General features: G+C 44.0%; 2 protein-coding genes across 4 annotated transcripts in view; both read right to left on the reverse strand.

The window, feature by feature from the left end:
* Window positions 1-10,477: 10,477 nt before the first annotated feature.
* On the reverse strand, window positions 10,478-13,692 carry SNTN (sentan, cilia apical structure protein). Of its 2 annotated transcripts, none has more exons than XM_051788840.1 (4): window positions 13,537-13,692; window positions 12,886-12,920; window positions 11,995-12,134; window positions 10,478-10,748 (listed from the first exon to the last, which is right to left on the reverse strand). In XM_051788840.1, exons 1-4 carry the CDS (start codon window positions 13,644-13,646, stop codon window positions 10,590-10,592), a joined length of 444 nt encoding a protein of 147 aa, XP_051644800.1. In that variant the 5' UTR covers window positions 13,647-13,692; the 3' UTR covers window positions 10,478-10,589. The 2 variants fall into 2 exon arrangements, with proteins under 2 accessions (XP_051644800.1, XP_051644798.1); XM_051788838.1 differs by having other exon boundaries at window positions 12,886-12,923.
* Window positions 13,693-20,291: 6,599 nt separating this feature from the next.
* The window catches only part of SYNPR (synaptoporin), a 103,152-nt gene continuing 99,846 nt past the window's right edge, over window positions 20,292-23,597 (reverse strand). For both annotated transcript variants that reach the window (XM_051788824.1, XM_051788825.1), the window contains 2 exons: window positions 23,106-23,297; window positions 20,292-22,076 (listed from right to left, as the gene is read on the reverse strand). In XM_051788824.1, the coding sequence (XP_051644784.1) occupies window positions 21,810-22,076; window positions 23,106-23,297 (459 nt within the window). In that variant the 3' untranslated portion in view covers window positions 20,292-21,809. The remainder of the gene's footprint in view (window positions 22,077-23,105; window positions 23,298-23,597) is intronic.

Genomic DNA, 23,597 nt, shown 5'->3' on the forward strand with positions numbered 1-23,597 from the left:
TGTGCACTTGAGAGCAGATTCCCACCAGCCTGCTCTCCTATTCCAAAGATGATTGCTCACAGTCTTATCACAGAGAGAGAGGAGAAATTAAAAGCTACAAGCACCTTCCTCTGAGGCTGCACAGATACTGCTGTTATCTTTATGGCAATTCTTAGTGGCATCAGCACACACTATGCTCAGCAGCACCGTTGAAATCTGTCGTGTCTGGGATCAGCAGACAGATCTTTGCCTGCTGTCTTTGCTGGTACATTAGCCCATCTCACATTAATTCATCAAATTAAGTGCCCTGCAGTAAAGCAAACTTATTGGGAAAAAAAAGCTTGTTAAATATTCCACACAATTTTGTTTTGGATACTTCAAACAACAGCATCCCTACCCTGCAGTGTTGTAAGTGTTCCTGGAACAAAGTCACAGAATAGTTTAGGTTGGGAGACCTCTATCCACATTGAATCCAAATGCTAACTCAGCACTGCCATATCCATCACTGAACCACGGCCCCAAATGCCACATTCACACACTTTTTAAATACTTTCAGGGGTGGCAACTCCACCATTGCCCTGGACAGCCTGTTCCAATGCCTGACCACCCTTTCAGTGAAGAAACTTTTCCTAAACTTCAAACTAAATCTTCCCTGGTGCAAGCTGAGGCCATTTCGTCTTGTCACTGGGAAAAAGAGACTGACCCCCACCTGGCTGCAACCTTCTGTCAAGGAGTTGTAGAGAGCAAGAGGGTTCCCCTTCAGCTTCATTTTCTCCAGCCTGAACACCTCCAGCTCCCTCATCTGCTCCTCATCAGACTTGTGCTCCAGACATTTCCTTAGCTCTCTCTTCTCTGTTTCAGCCCCTCAGTGTCTTTTGTGTAGTGAGGGGCCCAAAACTGACAACAGGATTTGAGGTGAGGCCTCACCAGTGCCAAGTACAGGGGGACAATCACTGCTCTGGTCCTGCTGGCCATAATGACTATCACTAGGAGGCTCTCCTAGACCAACCAGCACAAATGGGGCTGTGCCCCTCTTTGAAATCAGGTTCACACAGGGCATCTCCAGGACACCTGTTCTTGTGAATATATCTTTGGACTTTCATTTCTAGACAGCCTCCTTCAAGTTCCAGCCTTCCTCAAATCCCCAAGGAACCATTAACTAATGAGTAATTGAAACACCTGATTTTGGAGCAGTCTCTCAGAGCTCACGTGAGACCTGGCATTTGGCTCCCACCACATGCACCTGTTGGAGGGAGGTCCCTGGAGAAAGAGCCGGTGACTTTTCCATGGTAATTACCTTCAGCAAGACGTATTTACAACATAGCAGTGTGTTACAGGCAAAACAGCAAAGCAGCAAGGCTCTGTTATCATCACAGCCCCCTTCCTCTGCCCTCTCCCTATAAACTAATGGGCTGTATTAAAGTCAAGGAGTTTCTAAGCAATCAGATTAAAAAAAAAAAATTAAAAAAATGTGGTATGAGCCAGGAAAGTCACAAACCTTCATGAAATATTTAGATTAGTACTCAAACCACAGATATTAAAAAAAAAAGGAAGAATTATTTTTCAAAGATCTTCCACCACAAATACTTGTCACAGCTGCCCGTGTTGGAGTGACAGCCCCTCTCTCCTCAACATCAACACCAGAGACATAAGAAATGACAAATGTGAGAGAGAGCCCTGGGGTAGGGAGACCTCAGTACTTGCACGCTGGGGAAAAACTTTGTCAAGAAGAGAAGCAGCAGGAAGGAACCAGGATGGCTCCTGGCAGGGGAAGGCACTGTCACATCAGCAGGAACAAGGGGCAGTGACCAGCAGAATGCTTGCCTACTCCATTTGGCAGCATTTTAATGCCAAAGGGCTTTTAACAAAACCCCTCTTCAAGGCACTTAAAGCCGCTAGGATGTCACAGGATGAGAAGGAGGATCCTTTAATGCATTAATAAATAGAGGGATAAAAAACCCAAAACCCACAAGGCTAGGAATAAGCCCTAGTTTTTCAACAGAGGAGGAACGTGCCCAGGGATCTGTACTGCTCACTGTAGTCATAAGTGGCCTAAAAAGTCATTTAAAAGCAAGATGAAGTTTTTAGGCAAGATAAGTCAGAAGAGTGAAAACTGGAGGAGATTCGATGCGTGTGTGTACACAGAGAGATACGTTACATATAGCTTATGTATTAGTAGCTATATATGGTACATATTACATATATATTATAGTTTGTGTATAGAGAAGCCAAAGTATCACAGAATATGCTGAGTTGGAAGGGACCTCCAAGGATCATTGAGTCCAACTCCTAGCCCTGCACATCCTCAAGAGTCATACCACATGCCACATACCACATATATGTTATTTTTAACATATATATACACACACAGGTCTATATAAGCTAATGGCCACTCCCTTTGCTATCATTTTTCCCTGGATACCAGGCTCCAGACACCCTCATGGGGCAGATAAGGAGGGAGGCACCCAGCAACACTGAACACAGCACAGCAGGATGCAGGGCTCCATGGGGCAACGACAGCACAGGCACCTTAGCAGCAAGTTAAATACATTCCTCCAGAGCAAACCAAGTGCCAAACCAAGCGCCTGGGCTCCCTTACGGTCCCAGAAGCCAAACCCTCCTGTTCTCCCCTGGGGCAGCACACCCGGCCGTGCAACATCAGCCCACCCCGATCCCAGCCACGTGGGGACAGTCGCTGTCTGCCGAGAGCCACATGACAGTTCCCAAGGAGCCCACAAGGGCAGTGTGTGTTTTTGAGTCATAGAGACCTGAGATGCTGCAGCAATTAGTACCACGGAGTTTAAAAACATCAAGTGTTTTGATTTATTTGCTTATTAGCTAAAGTTCAGGCTCCCCTCCATTACTTTAACAAACTGACTGAGCACTTCAATTGATCTTAAAGTACCTATTGGCCCTTGTTAGCTCCTAGTACTCATTAGGATACATACATCTAGCCAGGAATCTTGTTATGAAATAATTGTCAACAGCAGAATGATCCCAGGTTTGCAGCAGAGCACAAAGACAGATCAAGTGGCTTCCAGTTCAAGGGGACAGTTCTGCTTTTCCTAACCTTTTAGGGCTTACAAAAAGAAGCAGCAGGGCCTGACTGGACCTTTCTTAGGCTACTGGGATGCAAGCTTTATGCTCAAGACAGCTACACAACTGAATTAGGTCAAGGACACCAACAACCCCCCAGCTCAGAGTAATACTAGCATTTGTTTTCTGGTATATTAACACATCTCTAGTGTAAGGAGACATTTCACATACCTGTAAGGCAGCACAAAACAGCTCTCCATCTGCTCAGCCCGGGAAGTCCAGCACCATGACCTCTCTCCCAGGAGCTCTGCAGAAAGAGTGTTTTCCTTTTATCAGAATGCCTGAGCTGATTTGAAATGCCCAGCAGCTGGGGGCTCCCAGCTAAATGCCTAAAGCAGAGCTGCAAAACATTTTTCTAGGCTAGAAAGAAGGAGAGAACCAGAGTCAAAATGTTTTCTTGTGAAGGCTCTGGCTATAACAGGTCAGGGGTGGCAGCAGGTCCATAGCATGGTTATCGACCAAAAAAGCTAAAAGCCAGTTTTCTTAGGAGTACTTTTCCCCATCCAACATCATAAGAAAAACGGTCACTTCAGGTTTCAAAAGTCTCCAGACTCAGCCTTGACCTTCTCTCACATCCAAAGCCCACTGCCCTGTTATATCAGAGGTCTCCTTATTCCCTCGGATGAATTGAATCCCCCCAGACCCTGCATTAATGAACACAAACCTGCCTTCTCCACACATCTCCAAGGTGCTGCCTGCCTGTCCCGGACACCAGCATGCCATCCACATCCCAGACACCAAACACCCACCCCAGCACCCCCAGCCCCACTTTGCACCCACACAGTGCCCAGACTGTGGGGCTGGGTCAGCCTCTCCCTCCTCAGGGGGCAGCCAGGCCACGGCTTAGAGCACTGTCACTCCTCAACCAGAGTCCAGCATCCTGGACACAACACAGCCTGGGATCTTCTAGATGAATTCAGATCCACATGGAAGAGCTTTCCCTTTAACCCAGCCCTCATCATCCTCTAAATGGGGTAAGAAGCCTGCAATTCTTCTGCAGTCTCAAGGGCTGGATGAACACTGGAGAAGAATTAAGTGTTTCTCTTTAATTTTATATGCTTACCCACTCTTTCCCCCATGCATACTTGAGCACTCCCAGCATTGCTTGGCCTCAGGATGCATTCAGCAGAAGGCTTTAGGTGCTCATTAATTAATGTTTAATTTGTGTGGGCCTCTGCTTACAATTCTTATGCAAATCATTATCGAATTGTGTTCTGTTTTCAGCTGAGCCAAATCTAAGCCCTAAAAAGCTAAAAGAGGAAAGACAAATTGAGGAGCGTATGTGCAGGTAATAAAGTTTTTCTTGTTCTCAGAGGCTCTGCAGTAACCTTGGGTCATGTGTACTACAAGCATAAATTTAGAGGAGAGATAAAGAACACTGTAATGGTTGAGTCTTGCAGAATGTGCAAGTTAAGAGATGCTGTTGGAAAGAAACTACTGATAAACACTCACTGATGCGTTGATTATTAATGTGATGTTTTTATATAAACTCTTCTTTCTCTGGAAATATGATAGATTTTTACCAGAGGAGAAAATAAGAGCTTTTTCCATATAATTTAATCATTGTGTATGTTACCTGGTATTAACACAGCATTTGACAAAGCCACGTCTAGCATGATCTGTTTTTAATTTGTGCTCTTTATTACAGTTTGTTGTAGCTGACTAATTAAAATTTGTCAGGGAAGTAATCAGCTTTATTTCCGCAGTGAGATCAGTTTAATAAGAAGGTAATTTTGCAATTTGTTTTCATTAATTAATTAGGCAAACCCATATAAAATCCACATAGTGGCATATAAACCCAGGGAAGCTGTGACACCAGATGCAGTGCCCAAGGAAAAAGGGACCTATGGACATTCTGCCCCCCATGTGGTTTTTGCCCCTGCCAGCTTCAGAGAAGCAAACTGTCATATAATGCTTAATATGGATGTCTCTGCTAGTGCATGTTTTCTCCAAAGAAACCCCAAAAGAACATTATGTGGGGATGGAGACAGAACAACTGAATCAAGAGAAATCCACCAGCAAATGTGGGAAATGGATCCACATCTGTACACAGGCTTCCTCAACAGCCCCAGGTGTCAAAGCAAAGGTGTCAAAGTAAAGAAATTTCATACTCCTGGGAAAGCTGATCAAAGAAATAGTGGGAAGCCTGTCTGGGCCAGTGCTGGAGGAGGAGGGAGGGTCTCAGGGTTGGGTTGTAGATCTTTCTGCTTGCCCCCACTGTAACCATACTTGGGCCATTCCTAGTACTAGCCAGCTTCATTGTCCAAACTGAAGCAGAGACCTGGCATACACTAATTTATCCAGTCAGAGTTGTCTAACCTTAGGTGCCTTTCCAGAGAGCTCATTTTTCAGTTTATAACCTTAATGCTCGACAAGGCTCTCAGTAATCACATGTAGCAAGGCAAGACCCACCAAAGATCACCTACCATGACATTTATTCTTTGCTCTGGTAGTGCACACGGGGGCAGAGGCCAACAAGCTGCTGTGTGCAGAAGGGTGCGAGAGTGGAGGAGCTCCTGGTATCCTGTACATCACTTATGGATCATCTCAGGACAAGCAGGGTCTTGATTTTGCTCACTGATGAGCTGCTGCACCCATTTGGGCTGCTGGTTTTGCTGGAGAGTTAGAAACATGCCCACTTGAGGAGCTGCTTCCAAGAAAGCAAGATCATGGCAAGGGGAATAAAAGGAAGAGGAAATCACAAACGGGAATTTAACCCTTTGATTCCAGGGGTCACACTGCAGGTGTCAGAAATGTGAAGGTGCCATCCATCCCTGCAAGAGGCTGCAGCTTGTGCTGCCGTCAAGTGAGGAGCCATCACCTGAGGGACATCCTGGGCATTGGGGTCCCTCCCTGCCCAGAGACCCTTGGTGCTCCAAGTCCTGTTTGAGACTCAGTGGCTCTTTGGCAAGCCATTACACACTCATTTGTTATAAACCCCAGTTTGCATTTTGGCCCAGAGGAACCAAGCACCACCTGTGATCCTCAGCAGATCTCCAAACAGGCCTTTCTGGAGCCTTTGAATGGGAGAAAAAATCATCAAGGCACTACACCAGATAAGTACAACCAGCCCTGTTATGGACGCCTGGCACTGGGCTTAGGCTGATCCCATGAGTTTTCTTATGTTTATTTTGGGGCATCATGGTTTCAGCTCCTCTATATGTGCTGGGTGCTGGGATTGACTCTTGTTATGGCTATGCATACCATAAACTCCTACAATAACAATGAATAAAAGATCAGTCCCATGACTCCAAATCTATCTAAGTTTAATGGCTGTTTTGCACAACTGGGGATTAGAGAGACAGTCTGATTTATCTGGCTGCTGAATGTCATTTGCTGTTTACCTTTGCTGGGTGAGACTTAGATATAGGGCTATAAACACACTGGGGTAAGGCAACAGCAGATGAGCAAAGTGAGGAGAGGAGACAGCTTCACAGGAAACCTTGTAAACCACTGACAGTAAAAGTCAATGCAGGATTAAAAGCTATAAGTTCAGAAAACTATAAACCACCATCTATTCTACATCTATCTTCCCTGACTGAGCTTGAAACAAAGAGATTTTATTTTTTACAGTAGGCATTTCAGAGTGCTCCTTTGAGGCTCACAAACTATCACACTTTGGAGAGAACATAAGTCTGGGACAAAGCTTTTCATCTGCTCTGTTTGAGCTCCTAAGGGGATGCACCATGTAACATCTTTCTGAGTCTTTCCAACACTCCTGAAGAAGGTTTTCCTACCATACAGCCACAATTAGCTGCTTCCTTGGCAGGCTATGATGCAAACCTCTACCTCCCTTCTGCAATAACCACTGGAGGGGGTGTAGCTGCTGAAAAGCTTTCATGGGCTAGGACACATGGCAGTCCTGGGATGGGGTGTGCATTATACACAGGCTTGCAAAGTGTATGCAAGTTTTATATTACATGAAAAAGTAACACAGCGCTTACTTTGAGGGAGGAGGAGACAGACAAACTGTCTCTCAGACTGCAAGATTCCCTCAGCATCCGGACTCTGGTGCCCCAGACATGAGGTCTTACTGAAGGTTCTGTAAGAGCAAGATGGTTGAAGAGTGTATTTCTCTTTCCCAAAAGTTTTATGAAAAAAGAGCGTGTGGCCCTGGGCTCCCAGCAGAAAGTTCAACATGCAAAACCCTGCCCCGACTCACCTGCTCAAAATCAGTGGACTGGGCTGTGAGAGCTCCCCTGTGATCTGTGAGAGCTCCTTAGAGATTAGACCAAAGCCAGATTTTAAAAACTTTTCAAGTCCAGGAGGCCAAAGAGTTAAGGCCAGATACAAAGTAAGAAGTCATGGGGAGAAGCTGTAGGTGTGCTAATTGAAGTGTGAGAATGAACATGCCTTCCTGAGCTGATATTTGGAAATTGAATCTGAAGATCTGAGGCTGAAACTGTCTCTAACCTCCATTTCTCCTCTGGAAGTCGTCTGAAAGCTCACGTAACTGCAGAGATGATTCAGACTTTTCAGAACAGAACTTTAGGCTTAGATCCAAAGTCTGCAGAACCTCTCAGGGCAGCTACTCACACCTCAACACTGTCACTGCACAAATCCCAACCCAACCACAAACCCATGGAGGTCAGGTCTTGACTAGCTACTCTTTGTACCACCTTCACTTCTGGGGGTATCAGATATTGATATGCTGTTCCCACTTGCTGAGGCAGAGGTGCCTGCAGATTTCATTAATTCTATTGCTGCTCTACTCCTTAGCACTTGTGTGGGCTCTGCTATGGGAAATCAATGATAACTCCCATTGCTTCCAATAGGAGTAAGCTAGAAACAAAATAAAACACAACAGTAGCCTTTTAAGCAAGTTTTCAGCCATCTCCCTGAGGATGCAGCCAGACATGCTGTCTACACCAGATCAGCTTCAAAGCTGATCACTGAGAGTGCTCAGAGCAGTCACAAATAGTCTGAGTTAATGAAGGAGCATTTTCCACAGCTGAGCTGCAAACTCCTGCCTACTCCTAAGTATAAGGTGCTGGGGCTCTTCCAAGCGCATCTTTCTGCTTTTGAGCATGAGGTGGGACTTTCAAGGACTCATGCAGATCAAGCCTTGCACAACCCATTCACTTTGTTCAGAAACTGTTGAAGAAACCATCACAGCGCCTCTTCCCTTCTGCATGAGGAGCCCAGTGTAGGCTGGCATCCAGTTCCAGCTCTGCTACATGTGCTCAGCAAGGCACTTGGTTTTTCCGTGCCTCTGTTTCCTTCCCTAACATTTGAATATCTTTGCTATTGAGTTGTCCAGGAATTGCTTCTCACTTTGAATTTTCACTGCGCTTAGCACAAGGGGCTTTTGATCCAAGCCAAGGACTCAGGATATTGCTCACAACACACTGCATTGGAATAAAAAGGGTTGCATACGATGAGATGACAGAGTGAATTGATCAGATAAAAGGCTTTTAAGTCATTAATGTAAGTCGTGCAAGACTTAGAAACACTTCAGCAATAAGGCAGAAACTGTGTTAGGGCCCTAGCAATTTCAAACAACTCTTTCCTAATTGGCTTCACAATATTGTTCATTTCAGTCTTTTTCTGTAACAGAGCGATATTAGGAAATTGATGCTTTCAGAGTCACCAGTAGCTCCCAAACAATCTTTTCAGGGCTGTGCGGTGTTTTCTTTGCTTTAATAATAGGAAAGCTGCCTAGAGACTCAAGTTCAATCTATCTTTCTACCCCAGAAAAGGAGCATCAGTTGATATTTTAAGCTTTCACTGATCTTCTACCTGGCCAAAACCAAAAGGGATTGGGGAAGACATCGAGCAACACCAGGGACACATTACACAAAAATGTGATACCAGCATGGATGATGCCACCAGATTAAGTGCCCGTTTTGATCTCGGGTGCTTGGTCAAGGTGGGTCCTCAGAGGACACATTCCCAGAAGGGATGGTCTCCAAGAGAGGTTTGCCCTCCTCATCCAAACCTGTGCTCCCATATCCCATCACTGGGAATTGTGATGGGCACCCCATGGGAGCAGTCATCCTCACAGCACAAGGCCACCAGTCCCTCAGGGGGGATGTATGGGAAGGACATCTCCATTTGCCACAGGTTTGATGCTGCCTATTCTTGCAACTCACCATCACAGCAAGGAGCTTTGCTAATATGAGGTTTTATTTGCAGGAGGACCAGTTGTGAATGTTTAGCCTCCAGACCAGGCTGTGTCCTAGCTGTGGTCCAAACCCAGCAACTTACCTGCTGAGCTTCAAACCCCACTGTACCATTTGCATTTCTTCCTTCAACTCCATCCTAAACCGCACAGACACAGAACTTTCCTCTCCAAACAACTCCTGTTGCAACACGTGTCCTTGCTTGCATCAAAATCCATTACAAAATATCCCCTTAGCTTCTGGAAACACTAAAAGCCTTTTTATGTCAAGGAGTTAAATCTCGTTACTCAGCTGTCATTAATTTCCCTCTTTTAACACCAAAGGGTTTGATCCCTTCCTGTTAAAAATTCATTCACCAAAGATAAATCATTCTTGTCTTCTCCTTTTCAGCCAAGGAAGAAATAAAATTAAAAGGGCTGCAGTGTTTTGCTGGCTCACTCATCCTGTTACATCCTTAGAGAGGCTCTTCTGTTCCTGGGTCATGAGACTGTTTTTTATGCCCAAAAAGGATATCAAAGTGGGCTAAATGTTGGCTCTGAGACAGGACCTTGTATGTAGGAATCGACCCAAAGATTAGGATGAGGAGCATTTAATACTGAGGCTCTGGTCCTAACCAAGCCCATGGCTGGGTAGCCAATACCACTCAGCTCCAGTACAAACAATATATTGGCCACCCTTTTGCTCCACCATCACTGGTCAGGACCACTTCTTATGTGGTTTCTGCTTTTCACAGTTTCACAAAGCAGCAGACTCAACTGTCTGGCATGTTTGAGCCATCCCTTTGGTCACACAAGCACAGTGCTGCCAAAGATGCATTGCAAAAGCTGGACTTGAAATTCTTCTATTGTGATCTCTCACTGAAGAGGTCAGCTGGAGGAGGAAAAAAAAAAAAAATGCTCCCTTCAGCAGGGTTAATGGTGGGGTGGAAACCCCGCAGGCTAAAGTCAATGTTTACCTAAGGCTGTAACACCTTTTGTGGCCACTGCCAATCATGAAACCCACCCCTGCTAACACCCTGCTCAGGGCTGAAGCACCCTGGGGTAACTGGGAGAGCTGGGCAGCCCTGCCCCAGAGGAGATGGGACTGCACATTTTTGCAGTTGTCTCCCCATCATCTCCCCACAATAGTGTGGGAGAGGATGGAAAGGTCTGGGAGAGCCCAGTCAGCACACTCCCGCAAAGCACCAACACAGCAGACACAAAGCCCTGAGCACCAAATCTTCACTCCATGGACTGTTTCTACAGAGGAGTAAGTTCAGCCAGGTTTGGACCAGATTTTATTCCATTTAAAAGGGACCAGCACGAGGTATCCAGGCACACGCTGATATCTCTGTGTAATTCACTCATGCCTTTCTTATAAAGTGCCAAGCTATTTCTCCTTTTAAAGCACAGATCATTTTGTGGTTTTCACGTTTTTGATCTCCTGCAGGAGGTCAGACATTAGAGTGAGCATGACTAATGTCATCATGAAATCTTCAAAATCAATTTTGTTCTCTGGTTCCTCATCCAAGTCAGAAATTATCTCCTGGTATTTTGGTTTGTTTTCTTGGCCCTATGTAGGATTTTAAATGAAAAAAAAATATTAAGAATAAAATAACTTTTTTATTGCATTGTTAAAAAAAGAGACATCTACCTATGTAAACATTAACGTATTTTTCTATCTTCCAATTCATGTTTTTATATCAACATTTACAGTAGTTTTTCTGAAGGTATACCAAGAACTCAAACAGACGCATTATTGCAATCAGACAGGAGAACAACCAGTCCTCAAAGTTTCCACCAGAATCCAGAATATATCTTTTAAAAGACACCTAATCATGACTGAAAATCTGACAGTGATGATGACATAGATGGTAACTGCTGGAAAAAAAGGGAGTCCTATGTCTTGATAAAACTGGGGGGAGGAAACAACCAATCAACCAACCTCCTAAATTTAATATTTAAATATATACAAATATATACTGTGAAGGTCTCAGAAACTCTAGATTTTACGGGCATAACTTCAGTACTATTCCCTGTCCTGTTGAGCATCACTGTTGGAATGGATTATTAAAATTACGAAACTATATATCATGTTTGTTATTCATATTTCCTTATAAAAAAAAACCTTGCTAGAGTTCCAGGATGGATTTTTAGTTTAATAATCTCCAAAACATCTCATGATCTCAAGTATGATTGGTAATTGATATTTTTAATTCTTTTTCTGTAAGGAGCCTAGTTTCTTATTTAGTGCCAATTCCCCCTCCCCAACGAGTCATGTGATTTTGTTCTTTTTGGAAGCAAAAGTATTGTCAAGAACGTCTTTAGTACTAAATACCTTTCTTGTTTACTTAGTTGAGCTTTTTTTATTAGTCCCACTAAAGTGGTAGCTTTTCCTACCACTTGATAAAACTGGTTTTTGGTTTTCTTTTTGTTTTGTTTGGGTTTTTCTGGTGTGTGTGTTTTTTTTTTTCTTTTAATTTAGGGAGGGGAAAAAAAACATGCAAGAAGTTTACAGCCACAAGTGCCAATATGGCTGTTTTTCACCATACCCAGCTGGATGGGTGAGGGCTTTCTGCCCCCTCTATCCCAGCAGCCCCACCAGTGACCACAGTGCATGTGGCTCCACAGCACAGGGTTGGCTCTCACAGTGCTGGGTCAGCACTCTGGCAAACCATCAAACACCTCATTAAATGCACTGGGTTTCCCATGGACTGATGTTTGCCCAGCTGCAGGACAGAGCCTGAGGTGCCATCCCTGCACCCAAAGTGCCTGGTCAGTGCTGTCACAGTCCCACCCACTCACCCAAACCCTCTCACCTGTATGAAGTGCCAAAACTGGGTTTGCAGCAAGCTCTTGGTTTCAGCTCTGCTGAGCTTGCCCTCCGGGTCAGCATTGTTGTTATACACCAAAGCCACTGTAGCAAAAGCTTTTTCAAGGTCTGAGCCTTGTCCTAGAGCTGGAGGGAGGAAAAGTTATCAGTCTACCCAAAAAAGCGGCATTTGGGATGTAATTGAAAGCTATCTGTTAGAACCATCCTGGGTGGGTGGAAATCTGCGTAGTTTCACTAAAGTTAATGAGACTGAAAGTGTTTATACCACAAAGGACCCGGCCCAGATTTTATTTGGAGTGGGCCAGCAACATGCCTCGTCCTACAGAGTCACACCCTGAAGGAAGCTTTCCTTCAGAGCTAGGGCAGTAACACAGGGCAATATGTGAGACCCTTCTGGTCTACCCTAACCCTGGGCATCCAGCGAGGACCTGCCATGCCATGGGGACAGGCCATGCTGGCTGTCCAGGTGCGTTTGGACTCCCAGGGTCCTCTATCATGGAAAACATGACCCAACTGGGAAGCCTGGCTGCACAGAAATGCCCGTGCCTGAGCACCAGCAGCGCATTTCAGCATTATAGTACACTTGGGATTTTGGGTGGATTCATTGCCCCTGCTCCTGAGCCTCATCCTAAAGAGTGCACACTCACATCCCTCAGTTAGTATCAGGCACCACAGACAAGTTGGGTTGTGATTTTTAATGAAAAGGCAGGGGAGAAGTGATCAATACAGGAGCACATTGCACAGGGACACGAGACTCTCATCTTGCCCCAGCTGAGGGTCCGCGCAGCCTCCGCAGCTCTGTGACATTACTGGAATTTTCTGCATGTGGGCTGTAGAAGACCTGAATCCCCAAGGGGTGATAAATTGGTGCCCTTACCTTTTATTGATGCCAGCTGCTTGGCTATGGGTATGCTGCTAGCAAGAGAGAAGAGAGGTACAGTTATCACCTGGTGAATTGTGTGAGGGTACATAGTTTCTCCATGAGTGAGATTTATTTAGTCCCCCAGGAACTCAGGGCTTCCCAAGGGAGACTGGCTTTCCTTCACAATGGAAAGTGGCCTCTACAACCAGCACAGAACATCACACAGCTTCTAATCCCTCACCTAAGCAAGTAGGCTGGAGCTGTTATTACTAAAGCTGCTAATTAATTAATTTTAAGAGAGGGGCCCTGCAATACACTTCATATAATTTCTTCAGAACGTGAAAGAGGTCCAGGAAGTTTCTCAGTTTTAAGCCCACCCCCAGGAAAGTGCAGAGGGGTCCATCATCCCCTCCTCATCAATGCTCTCAGTTTGGAGCAGACACATGACTTTTATTCCCAGCAGGACTCACAGCTGTGAGAAGGACATCCTTGCTTTCTGTTAAAATCTAAAGCCTGCTTACCTTTTGCTAAAGTGTTGAAACTAATTACAGAGCAGCCAGCACAGAGCAGAGAGGTTTGGCTTGTGATAGAGACAAACACATCCAGATAATGAGTTTCAAGACAAATGGCAGATCACCAAGATGACAGAACAAAGCAGTGACTTACCACTTGGGCATGCCTGCAGCAGACAAAGGGCTTTTTTTGGTGGAAGCAGGAGCTGGCTGATTGACCGAGTACTGTTCCGTGCTGGGAATGCTTGCTCTGCAGCCACACATCTCGAGGCCAGGGTGTTTATGATCTCCAAGCAACTCGAGTAATAGCAAACAGGTGTATTCAAGCTCTGCCCTGTGGAAGCAACCTGCCTGCAGCCATGCCTGTCAATAATGTAATCACTACCTGGCTAAATACACCAGTCTACAGCAGCCCCTGCTGGGCTGGCAAGTAGTGTGGCTGGTATTTACACGAAAATTTGACAGAAACAAACCAAACTAATGGAGCCTGGATCCTCTTAGACCTATAGGGATGTAACTTTACATCAAGACTAACTAAGACACTGAATCCATTCAGCCATACACATTATAATTTTAATGAGAAACTTCCCTGGCATCGGCTAATGTAACTTGTCCCAGGCTATAAAGCGAGTTGTTCCTATAACTAGAGTCAGAAACCAAGTGTTTCTCAATTCCTGATCCAGACTTTATCCTAGGTGAGCGCACTCCTGCTCTAATACATTCTATTCCCCTGTCACAGTGCAAAGAGGAGATCCATTCTGCTTCCAAACTGCTTCCAAAGCAGCATCCAGCACAGAGCCTCTGCAGATAGTGCCTGCTTTCAAAAGCAGCACTGAGCCATATGGCAGAGCAGTCACACATTAGAGGAACTGGAAGGGCTCCGATGAACTTTGTTATTTATTGGCATGGATATCACTATTAGAAAACACACAGCTTGTCATGCTGCCTATCTCTGTGCATGGTCTCCTTTCTGCAGATCCTTTGCCTAGAGGTGTCTAGACAGGATAACTTCAATCTAGAAGATCAAGCAGCCATTTTAATCCCACGGTGGTCTTTTAATAGGTAGTGACTTCAACTACCTCATCCAGCTCATCATTCCTGGTGAAAGGATACAATACTGATGTTAAAACTATCCAAGATGAGACTTTATGTAACAGGACACACAAAGGAGACTGCAACAGATGGCCTAGAGAATTAAAATGTTTTCCTCATTTAGTAGAAGCTAAATTACTGAAGGCTAATGAATAAGGATGTTCACCACCTTACTGTTCCTGGATTTTAATTATCTTAAAAAGCATGGGAAAAGAGAACCTTTAATTTTCCATCTAAGAGTGTCATTACTCAAACAATTCAGAGCCTTTTTCTGAGAGGTTTAAGCTGTCTTAGATCTCTAGTGAATTCTTTGGGACTGGCTCATGAATAAAACAGAGCCTGTAATTGCAATGACGCAGCCAAAACACATATAATCAATGCTCATTATCCCATCAATTAACACACTAAAATTAAACAAGAATTCAGGCTTAGTAATCTCCCATCAGCTAAAAAAAAAAAAAAGGAGTCTTGATATCATGTTGAAGTGATAATTCCCTTTCACATCTGTTGAACCATACAACAAGGCATGAAAAGCCTTACATCCCAGTTAATCCATGGAATGAGAATGTTTGGTCTTAGCATCCAAGGTAAAAAATGAGAGTGAGAAACAGATTCAGTTTCATGTTTATCAGCGACAGGCAGTGCTGTGAGCGGGCTGGCAAACCCAGCCCTCTGTGTTTTGGGCACTTTTCACTGTAGATCAGATTTCAGCTCACAGTTGTTTTAATCTCACCGACTTTTGAGAGCCTGAGCTCTGGAACAGGTGATTTGCTTTGCTGGGGTAGTAACAAGTTCAAACAAGCCTGGGGTTCATTATCCCTCTAGAATACACTAATTAGTGTATGCAGGAGTGTTTTTGCCTGACAGATAAAGGGTAGCATGAGGATAACCCTTGCCTTTGCAGATGATCAGCTTTGAAGACAGCGAGATTTTTGGCTGTGTGTGTTGCTCGAGTATTCTGGTCAGCAAGGTGTGCAGGGAGCCAGGCCATCTGCTCTGTAGCTATTTTGATACACACTATTTATGTTTGAAATATCCAGGTGCTTCTATCGGTCAATTTTTAGCATGTTTCACACGTTAACAATCTTGTCTGCACAAAATACGCAACCTGCCACTTCAAACTGCAAAATCTTTACAGGCAGCCACTGCAAAAAGCTGCAGCCTCTGCTTTGCTTTTGGTATGTTCCCAGAATTTTCCCATTCTTTCTCAAGTGCTTCTTGCATTTCAAGGTGACTTATGTTGTGAAGGGTATATGTGACAGAGCCCTGGCTCCCTTAGAGATGACCCTGGGCAGGGGCAGGTGCGGGCATGCCTGCAGCAGGCGGGCAGAGCCGAGGGACACAGGCACAAGGGAATACCTGAAACAGGAGATGCATTCACATCATTGGCCACTCAGAGTTCATTTCCTCAGCAAACCCTTCAGTAGCTGCAGGAGAAGCACTGCTAACTTGCACCCAGGGAGGCAATAGCTTGATCTCTTCACCCAGAGAAGCTGTGGATGCCCCATCCCTGGAAGCATTCAATGCAGGCTGGATGGGCCTTTGAGCAAGCTGGTCTAGTGAAAGGTGTCCCTGCCCAGGAAGGACGGAACTAGGTGATCTTTAAGGTCCCTTCCAACCCAAACCATTCTATGATTCTTTGTAAACAGAATATGGCCATTTTGATCTTACATGATATGTGCAATATCTTCCCAAGAGCCAAGACCGAGAAGCCCCCCACTCCATCTTAGCCCAAAGCAGGACTGGCTTCCACAGCCCAATACTACTTTCCTGTTGCTCCATTCCTTTGAAATGGATTACTTAACATGGGAAACACTAGCAGAAGCAGCAGGTCTGATGTGCTCCCTGCAGTTGGTCTCTCAACATCAGCCACAAGCTGTGGTGCCCCCATGGGCTCCTTCTCCTCCTCTTCTGCTCAGTGACATGCAAAGAGGAGACACAACCCATCATTGCAGCTTAATGGGAGATTTAAGCAGTCCAAGGAATTGAGAACTGTGCTGCTGCAACACACAGGCTGCTTTGGCAAGTATTAATTAGCTATTGGCCATGTACCCCCACGGTCACAGAACTGGCTCCTGCTCACCCGTAGCTGTTTTTCCCATGCTAACATACTGCTCAGCACCCTGAAACATGAACTCCTGCATTTATTCCAGGAGATAGGGAATGAGAAGGATAAATAAAATCATGGAGTGAGTGTTTCCCACTCATTTATCTTTCCATCACCATGGGGTGTATGCTGCCTCCACCTGTGCTGGGATGCTGTAGGGGTGTTCTGTGTGTCCCAGAACAGTTGCCTCTTGGCCATCACTGTTTTTTAAAAGTATCTCTTCATAGTCAATTTGATTTCAGTCAAGGGTGAAATCTGCACCAGTATTTATCTGCTGGGAGCCGTTTGCTGACTGGTGCCTGGTGCTGGAGGTGTGACCAGTGCTCCCCCAGGTAACACAAGTGCTGCCATGTGGGGTACGCTCAGTGGGTCTGTGAGGGGCAAGGAGGGAGAACCCAGTTGGGAGCCACAGATGGATCAGCCCAAGTCCCCTGTCACACATACAGGAGATAGCTCAGCCTGGAAATTCAGCTCTGGAGTCATGAATGACTGAAATATTTATGAATCCCATTGCTGAGACAGAGCAGGTAAAATGCCATTTAAGAAAAAGCTATTAGAACTGGTCTGTCTGCAGGGAAATACGTTTAGTCACATCAAGTCCAGGCATTTTTCAGAGGTGGTACAGCATTTTGGCCAAAAATATTCTTGTGCCTCATATGGGGGCTGTCAGGGTGGCTGTGGGGGTCCCCTGTGAGGAGGCACACAGCTCCCTCAGTTTCTTTGACAATCTAATGGATAAGGGAGGAGCCTAACATTTTTGGTATTGTACTAATTTTCAGAGCAATGCCTGAAAATAATATTACCAAATAATTTTTCCTCTGAGAAATGTTTTATTATAGGACATTTAGACTTTAGAAAGGCAGCTATACTCCTACAAACCTAAAACCTTATTAAAGAAGGACACAATAATAAAAATGTAAGGACAGAAACTGGTATCAAAATGCAACAAATGGGATGCCTCTCTGCTTAACTATTAAAATTTCATATCAAAATGCTAAGATCTTTATACTAAGGATATATAGCATTGACAAATGATGGGCTAATCAGCACCAGATATTAATAGCAAAATACATATTATTGCTGATGTTAGAAAATTCCAAGAGGAAAAGCTCTTGAATTTAGCAAAAGGAGAGAATAAAAAGAAATTCTTAAAAAAGAATAGTTAAATCAGGGAGAGTACAAGCTAAGTAGCCCATCCATTCCCATATACAAAGACTTTTGACTCAAATCTATCTTAAAACTAGTAGACAGAGGACTAAATGTTTGTGACACGATATGGTGTAATATGAGAAGAATTTTTTCAGAAAAGGATAAAAGAGTACGTACCGGTTTTTACTCCGTAGTTCTTCATCTGTCTGTCATATTAACTGTGAAAATGGAGATATTGTCAGGAGCAGACTACAGGGAGGTGCAACGTGTGTTGATGCCACTGCCTCTTTCATCAGTACCTCAGAGTTTCAGCCAAGAATGATCCAGGGCTATAGCCTGAATTGCTCATTCAATTTGAGAGCATATAAAGATTGGAAAAAATTAACCTAATCAGGTCAGGCAATTGCAACATGAATTCATGCAACAGGAGCACAAACTGTCTCCAAGTCCTGGCCATCACTGAGGCTCTGTTATGGGCAGCTCAATGGCCACAGTGAAGGAGATTTGATCAGTCATCAGGAAAAATATCAAGCATAAAACCACCCAACCCCATCAAGTCAGGGCAAACTCTGTGGGCTGGGTTTGCATCTGAACTCATCCTTGTCTCCTTGATGTGCTGGGCAGTGAAGCAGGCTGCAGAGCCACTGGTATCCAGAGTCATCCTCTCTGCCCTCTCCAGCACCTTCCCATGGGCACTATGCTGCAGCTCTGCAAAGTGCATCCCCTCCCCAGGCAAGAGCAATAGGGAAACCCCAAACCAGCAGGTGAGTGTGCCTCTTCCTTGGCCTCTGAGGCACCTGGAGAGAAAGACCTGTGCTCCCACCTCCCCAGATGCACTCACAGAGGTACCTGCCTCTCCTCCACAGCTTTGCACTTGATAATGCAAACATGCTCCCATCTTGGGTACTTTGAGAAACGGGCTATAAAGAGAAACACATTGGAAAACAGGAGGGACAGCACAGAAGATCAAGGAACATGTTTTTTTTCCAGGCTGACCTAGTTATTTAACTAACTGGCAGAGATACTCACTAATGATGAAGTGGGAAAGCAATCAGGCTGCCAGCAGCAGTCTCACAGAGGATGCTTGAGTTTGCTTAGCTATTTGTCTGAAACCCAGGTAACATCAAATACAGTCTTTCTCATCTCCTGCTCAAGCCTTTGCTATACAGTCACTGTCTCCAGTTCAAATAAACTTCCAATTTCTCAACAACTGCAAAAGGATGTGATAAGACTTGAATCCAGAGGAACACGGAGGAAACATTCAGACACATTTTCTTATATAACACAGACAAGTTTTTGTTTTCACTTTTGCTGCTGCCATACTATATTAATCCAAGAAGATATAGATGAAGAGACTTTTCTCCCCTTGTAATTCAGAGTGAAGACTACAGTCCCCAAAGGGTAACAACCAGCTCAGCTGTTCTGCATGGCAGCAAGGATGTACCTGTGAAGATCTGGCCAACTGGGTAAAGCAAACAGCAAGTCTTTCATGAAAACATGTTGACTTTTGTCAACTCTTCCACCAGCTCTGCCCTTCATGAGAAAAACTCATGAGTTACACAAATAGTACCCAAAATAAGACATAATCTTAATTCTGTTCCATTCTGTTCCCAGTCTTGTATTAGAAACTGCTCTTTCTCCAGGGGTGTGAACTCCTGAGGGTTTGAAAGCTGCAGTTCCTGTGTTCAATGGTTAAACAAGAATTTCAGTTTGTTGAAAATGCAGGAATAAACTGAAGCAAAACTTGTTTCCAACCCCCAGCATTGGATAGAAAAGTTTGGCAATGGGACCCTGCTGGTCTGGGGAAAAGTTCATGAAGTGAAAGCTAGCTGACACAAAAAAACTATCTATTTCTAATGGAGAGGCTTAGACAAACCAGCTTGAGATATTTCTGATCAACTAATAAAAAGGGAATTTGAAAGAATGACAATAAAAAAGAGAGTGGGAGCAGGAGGTATGAAGAGCACACATCCCATCTCACCCCTTGCCACACACACGTTTCACTTTTTCCTGACTTGCCTGTATCTAAATTTTTTACAAACTTAAAAAAAACCCCAACCAACCAACCAACAAAAAAACCAAAACCAAAAAAAAACCATCCCAAACCAAAATCCCCAAAAAAAGAACTGAGAGTCAAAATAATTTTTTTCATTTTACCCAGAAAATTGTATTTTGCTGTCATTTGAAACAGGAGGACATTTAGATATTTCAGTTTGTCTTCTTTATAACTCAAACACAGCTTTCCAGCAACCCACAGAACTGGGATGGTTAGCACAGTACTGGGCTAGTCCTACTGACAGGGGGAAAGAGGTAAAGAGGCAGGCAGGTATTAAACTGCACAATTTTAATTTTTTTTAGAACTTGTGATACTGACCTTTAATAACAGGTGTCTGTAGAAGTGTTGTACTCCACTGTACATTAAAACAGTCTTCATAAAAGTGTTGGAAAACAGTAAGAATATGACCAATAAGGTCAGGCACAGCAATAGTTATTTTTCTTTAATAGCTATCTTCATCATTTTGCAGTGACATTTCAATATTAACATACTCTGAAAACATGCATTGTATGCAATAACTTTATTAGGGTCAAATAGATATCACAATATAGATTCATCCACCGAGTAGCCATAAATTGGTTACAACAATCATAGAAGAGACTAAGCTGTTTTAAGCTAAGATGCTTTCAACATTACAGCTCATACAATAAGATTATATACTGATACACTTTGATCTAGAAATGCAGATGATCAGTTTTGATTAGTATATTGTGCTTCAGGCTTTCATTCGTGTCAACGCATCCCATATGCCATAGTGAGGGAGGGTTGAATTTCCCAGGGAGGAATCCAAACAGGCTACAAGTCTGGCTCTGGCTATTTTAGGATGAGTTCCTCTGAGCCTGGGTTATTTGGTCAATCCAGTTACATTCTCCAGTAGCACCAAGCTAGCGCTCAGAGCAGCGACCTAACAGAGGGATATCTGACAACCTCGAAACAGCACGGACAGAAAGGTTTTCTTCTCTTATAAGAGGGCATAAAGAAATATTTATGCTTTGTAAGGTCACAACAATACGTGCGGTTTTCATGTTGCTGTATCAAGCAACAGGGCATTTTCACATGGTTTTGTATACTGATATCTGCACCTCTGTTATCTTAGTTAAATAAATACCTTTGTAAACATATAACACAGTTACTTGGTCCTTATTCTCCACAGCTCACGTTAAAAGATTCACAAAACATCCATAGAAATAGTGATTTATAGAATGAATACTTAGCTGAGTTAAATGGAATAAACATTGGTCAGGTACCATATATACTACTGAATGCCATTTCAAGGAAAAACAGTTTAGTTACAAAGCATTCAGAACTTGGGTAAGCCATATATTCAACTCTGCAAAATATATAAAAGATGCATACTTCTTTTAAACAGACATTTAACAAAATGCAATGGCAGAAGTCAAGAAGTTCCATTTACACAGTCCAGACATTTGGTAGTATGAAACTGCTTATCCATGCACTAAATTACGGATGGATGTCTCAGTTAACTGAAATAATAGTAAAATCTTCTGAAACAAAAAGGTATAACCAAAACAAATGCTCTGAAGAGTCACAGACAGGCAGTTTTGAAAATTTAGGTGCAATGTTACATGCATGGATATACAGAATAATCTGTAGAAATTATAGTAAAACACTTCTGTTTTTCACCAAAATGCAGAAGGAAATTCAATTATATTATGCATATTAAATACTACAGACTTGAGGCTACAAAATGCTTCTACCATCTTGACACATACAAAACTACCATAAAGTTATCTCTACGGTACGTACTACAACACTGACTCCAGGTCACCACCTGTGAGGAGCACATCCCCTGTATCTGGCTAGTCAGGGAAAAAAGGCCAACTCCAGCCCATCAACCACCTCCCATCTGCCACAGGAGGTGGGCTTAGACCTTCAAGAGAGATCGATCACCGTGTTGTAGTATTAATTTATGTAGAACCCTTAAAAATCTGGTGCCACTGAAACTTGAGACCTGTTAAACTCTCTACATGTGAGGGATGCAAGAGCTTGCGCTGCGTGAACCCTAAATTTGATTAGCAAAGGAGGTTGGCCCGCTCTGGCCGTAGCTCTGGGACTGGCCATATTCACCCACCTGGCCATAGGAGCCTGGCTGGTTGTAGCCACCAGCTGGCCCGTAGCTGTCTTGGTTGTAGCCACCTTGGTTGTAGCCACTGGGCTGCTTCTCCATGGTGTCCGCAGGGTGCCGCTGGCCTGAGGAATGCCAGCCCGTCTCCTTAAACACAAACCAAATGTTGCCTGCCCAGAGGATAAAGTTCAAGTAGCCAAAGACCTGGGTGGGAAGAAAAGGAGCTCATCACCAGCAGCCACAGTCTCCCAGCCCAACCTAACATTATGGACCCTGCACGGTCCTGGGAGAAGTCGAAGCTGCTCCCAGTCTGTCTTTCTCAAGGACAAGTGAAAATGTCCTCAAGTTGTGCTAGGGGAGGTTCAAAACTGATATTAGAAAAAATCCCTTCACTGAAACAGTTGTCAAACACAGAACAGGCTGTCCAGGGAAGAGGTGGGGTCACCATACCTGGAAGTAGTGTAGATGTGGCACCTGGGGACATGGTTTAGTGCTGGACTTGGCAGTGCTAGGTTAATGATTAGACTTGATGATCTTAGAGATCTTTTCCAAACTAAATGATTCTATGATTCTCCCAAAATCTGATGGAAAATCTTCTCAGTTTTGGAGCAAATCCCCAAATTTACCTCCCTTAGCTAGCTGCAGCTCACAATGTGCCTGCTTTCCTCTTTGTTTCCAAAAAAAAAGTAGAGTTTTTGGGCCAAAATATTGTTTTGTTTGAAAACATAATCTAGTTTAAAGAAACTGTGGAAAGATAAAATTGAAAGAAACTAATTAAAAAGAGAGATGTTAATTGGTCATCTGGCCTGGAGGGGTTTTTTTTCTGTGTGTGTGGGTTTTTTTTAAATATTCCAAAGACCAATTTTGTGTTGCTTTTTTGAGGATTTTTAAAGGAATCTATAAGGCACAAAACCTTTTCTTCCTAAAGGAGCTCACAGACTCCTTTTCAAAAGCGTTGCAGCGAGCAAGTTAAAAGCAGAGAGGCAAATCAATGTACTTGGACAGACACTGCTTCCTCCCCATCCCCATCCCAACCCTGCACACTCATCCTGCTGCCGCTCCACGGCAGAGCTGCGGTGAGTCACAGCCTGCCTTTCCCCGCAGCAAGACTGTACTTCCAATTAAATCATGTCAGCTAACTGGTTTGCACCAGCCAATTTAGGTCAATACACGGGTAAAAGATGAAAATACATTGCAAGGTAAGGGTGAAGAGCAGCAGTCAAAGTCACTTACAACCGAAGTGTTGAGGCTTGACATAACAGGGCTGCGAACAGGCAAGCATTTGTTGGACTGCTGTTTGCAGGCAGACATCAGCAACAGCACCTCGTCCGGGTCAGTCGCAATCTTTACATCTGACAGTCCTTTAGCCCAAGCAGATGAGCTCACTAGCCACAAGAACGAGAAGACCACTGTCACAATGAAATCCTAAAAGACAAATTAGTTAGAAGCATTATACTGGTGTGTCCGTTGGGAGGAAAAAAGATATTTAAAAGCACCAGAAAACTGAAAGCTTGTGTCAGAGGGGAGAGAGAAACCAAGAGCTTGTTACTTAGTGGAAGGTTGTGTTACCATCATCACCCACAGAGCTAATTTTCAGGAGTGCCTGACATGCCTAATGGGACAGGGCCCTTTGGCTGACATTTGCATCTCTGACCTTGAGGCCATATTTCCACAAACACGTGGCCAGTTCCCAGGATGCTGAGCTGCCTTGAAAATGTTGCTGTT

This window comes from Manacus candei, unplaced genomic scaffold, assembly GCF_025592945.1.
Source record: "Manacus candei isolate 608988 ecotype Guabito, Panama unplaced genomic scaffold, ASM2559294v1 h1tg000025l, whole genome shotgun sequence".
Classification (NCBI taxonomy): Eukaryota; Metazoa; Chordata; class Aves; order Passeriformes; family Pipridae; genus Manacus; species Manacus candei.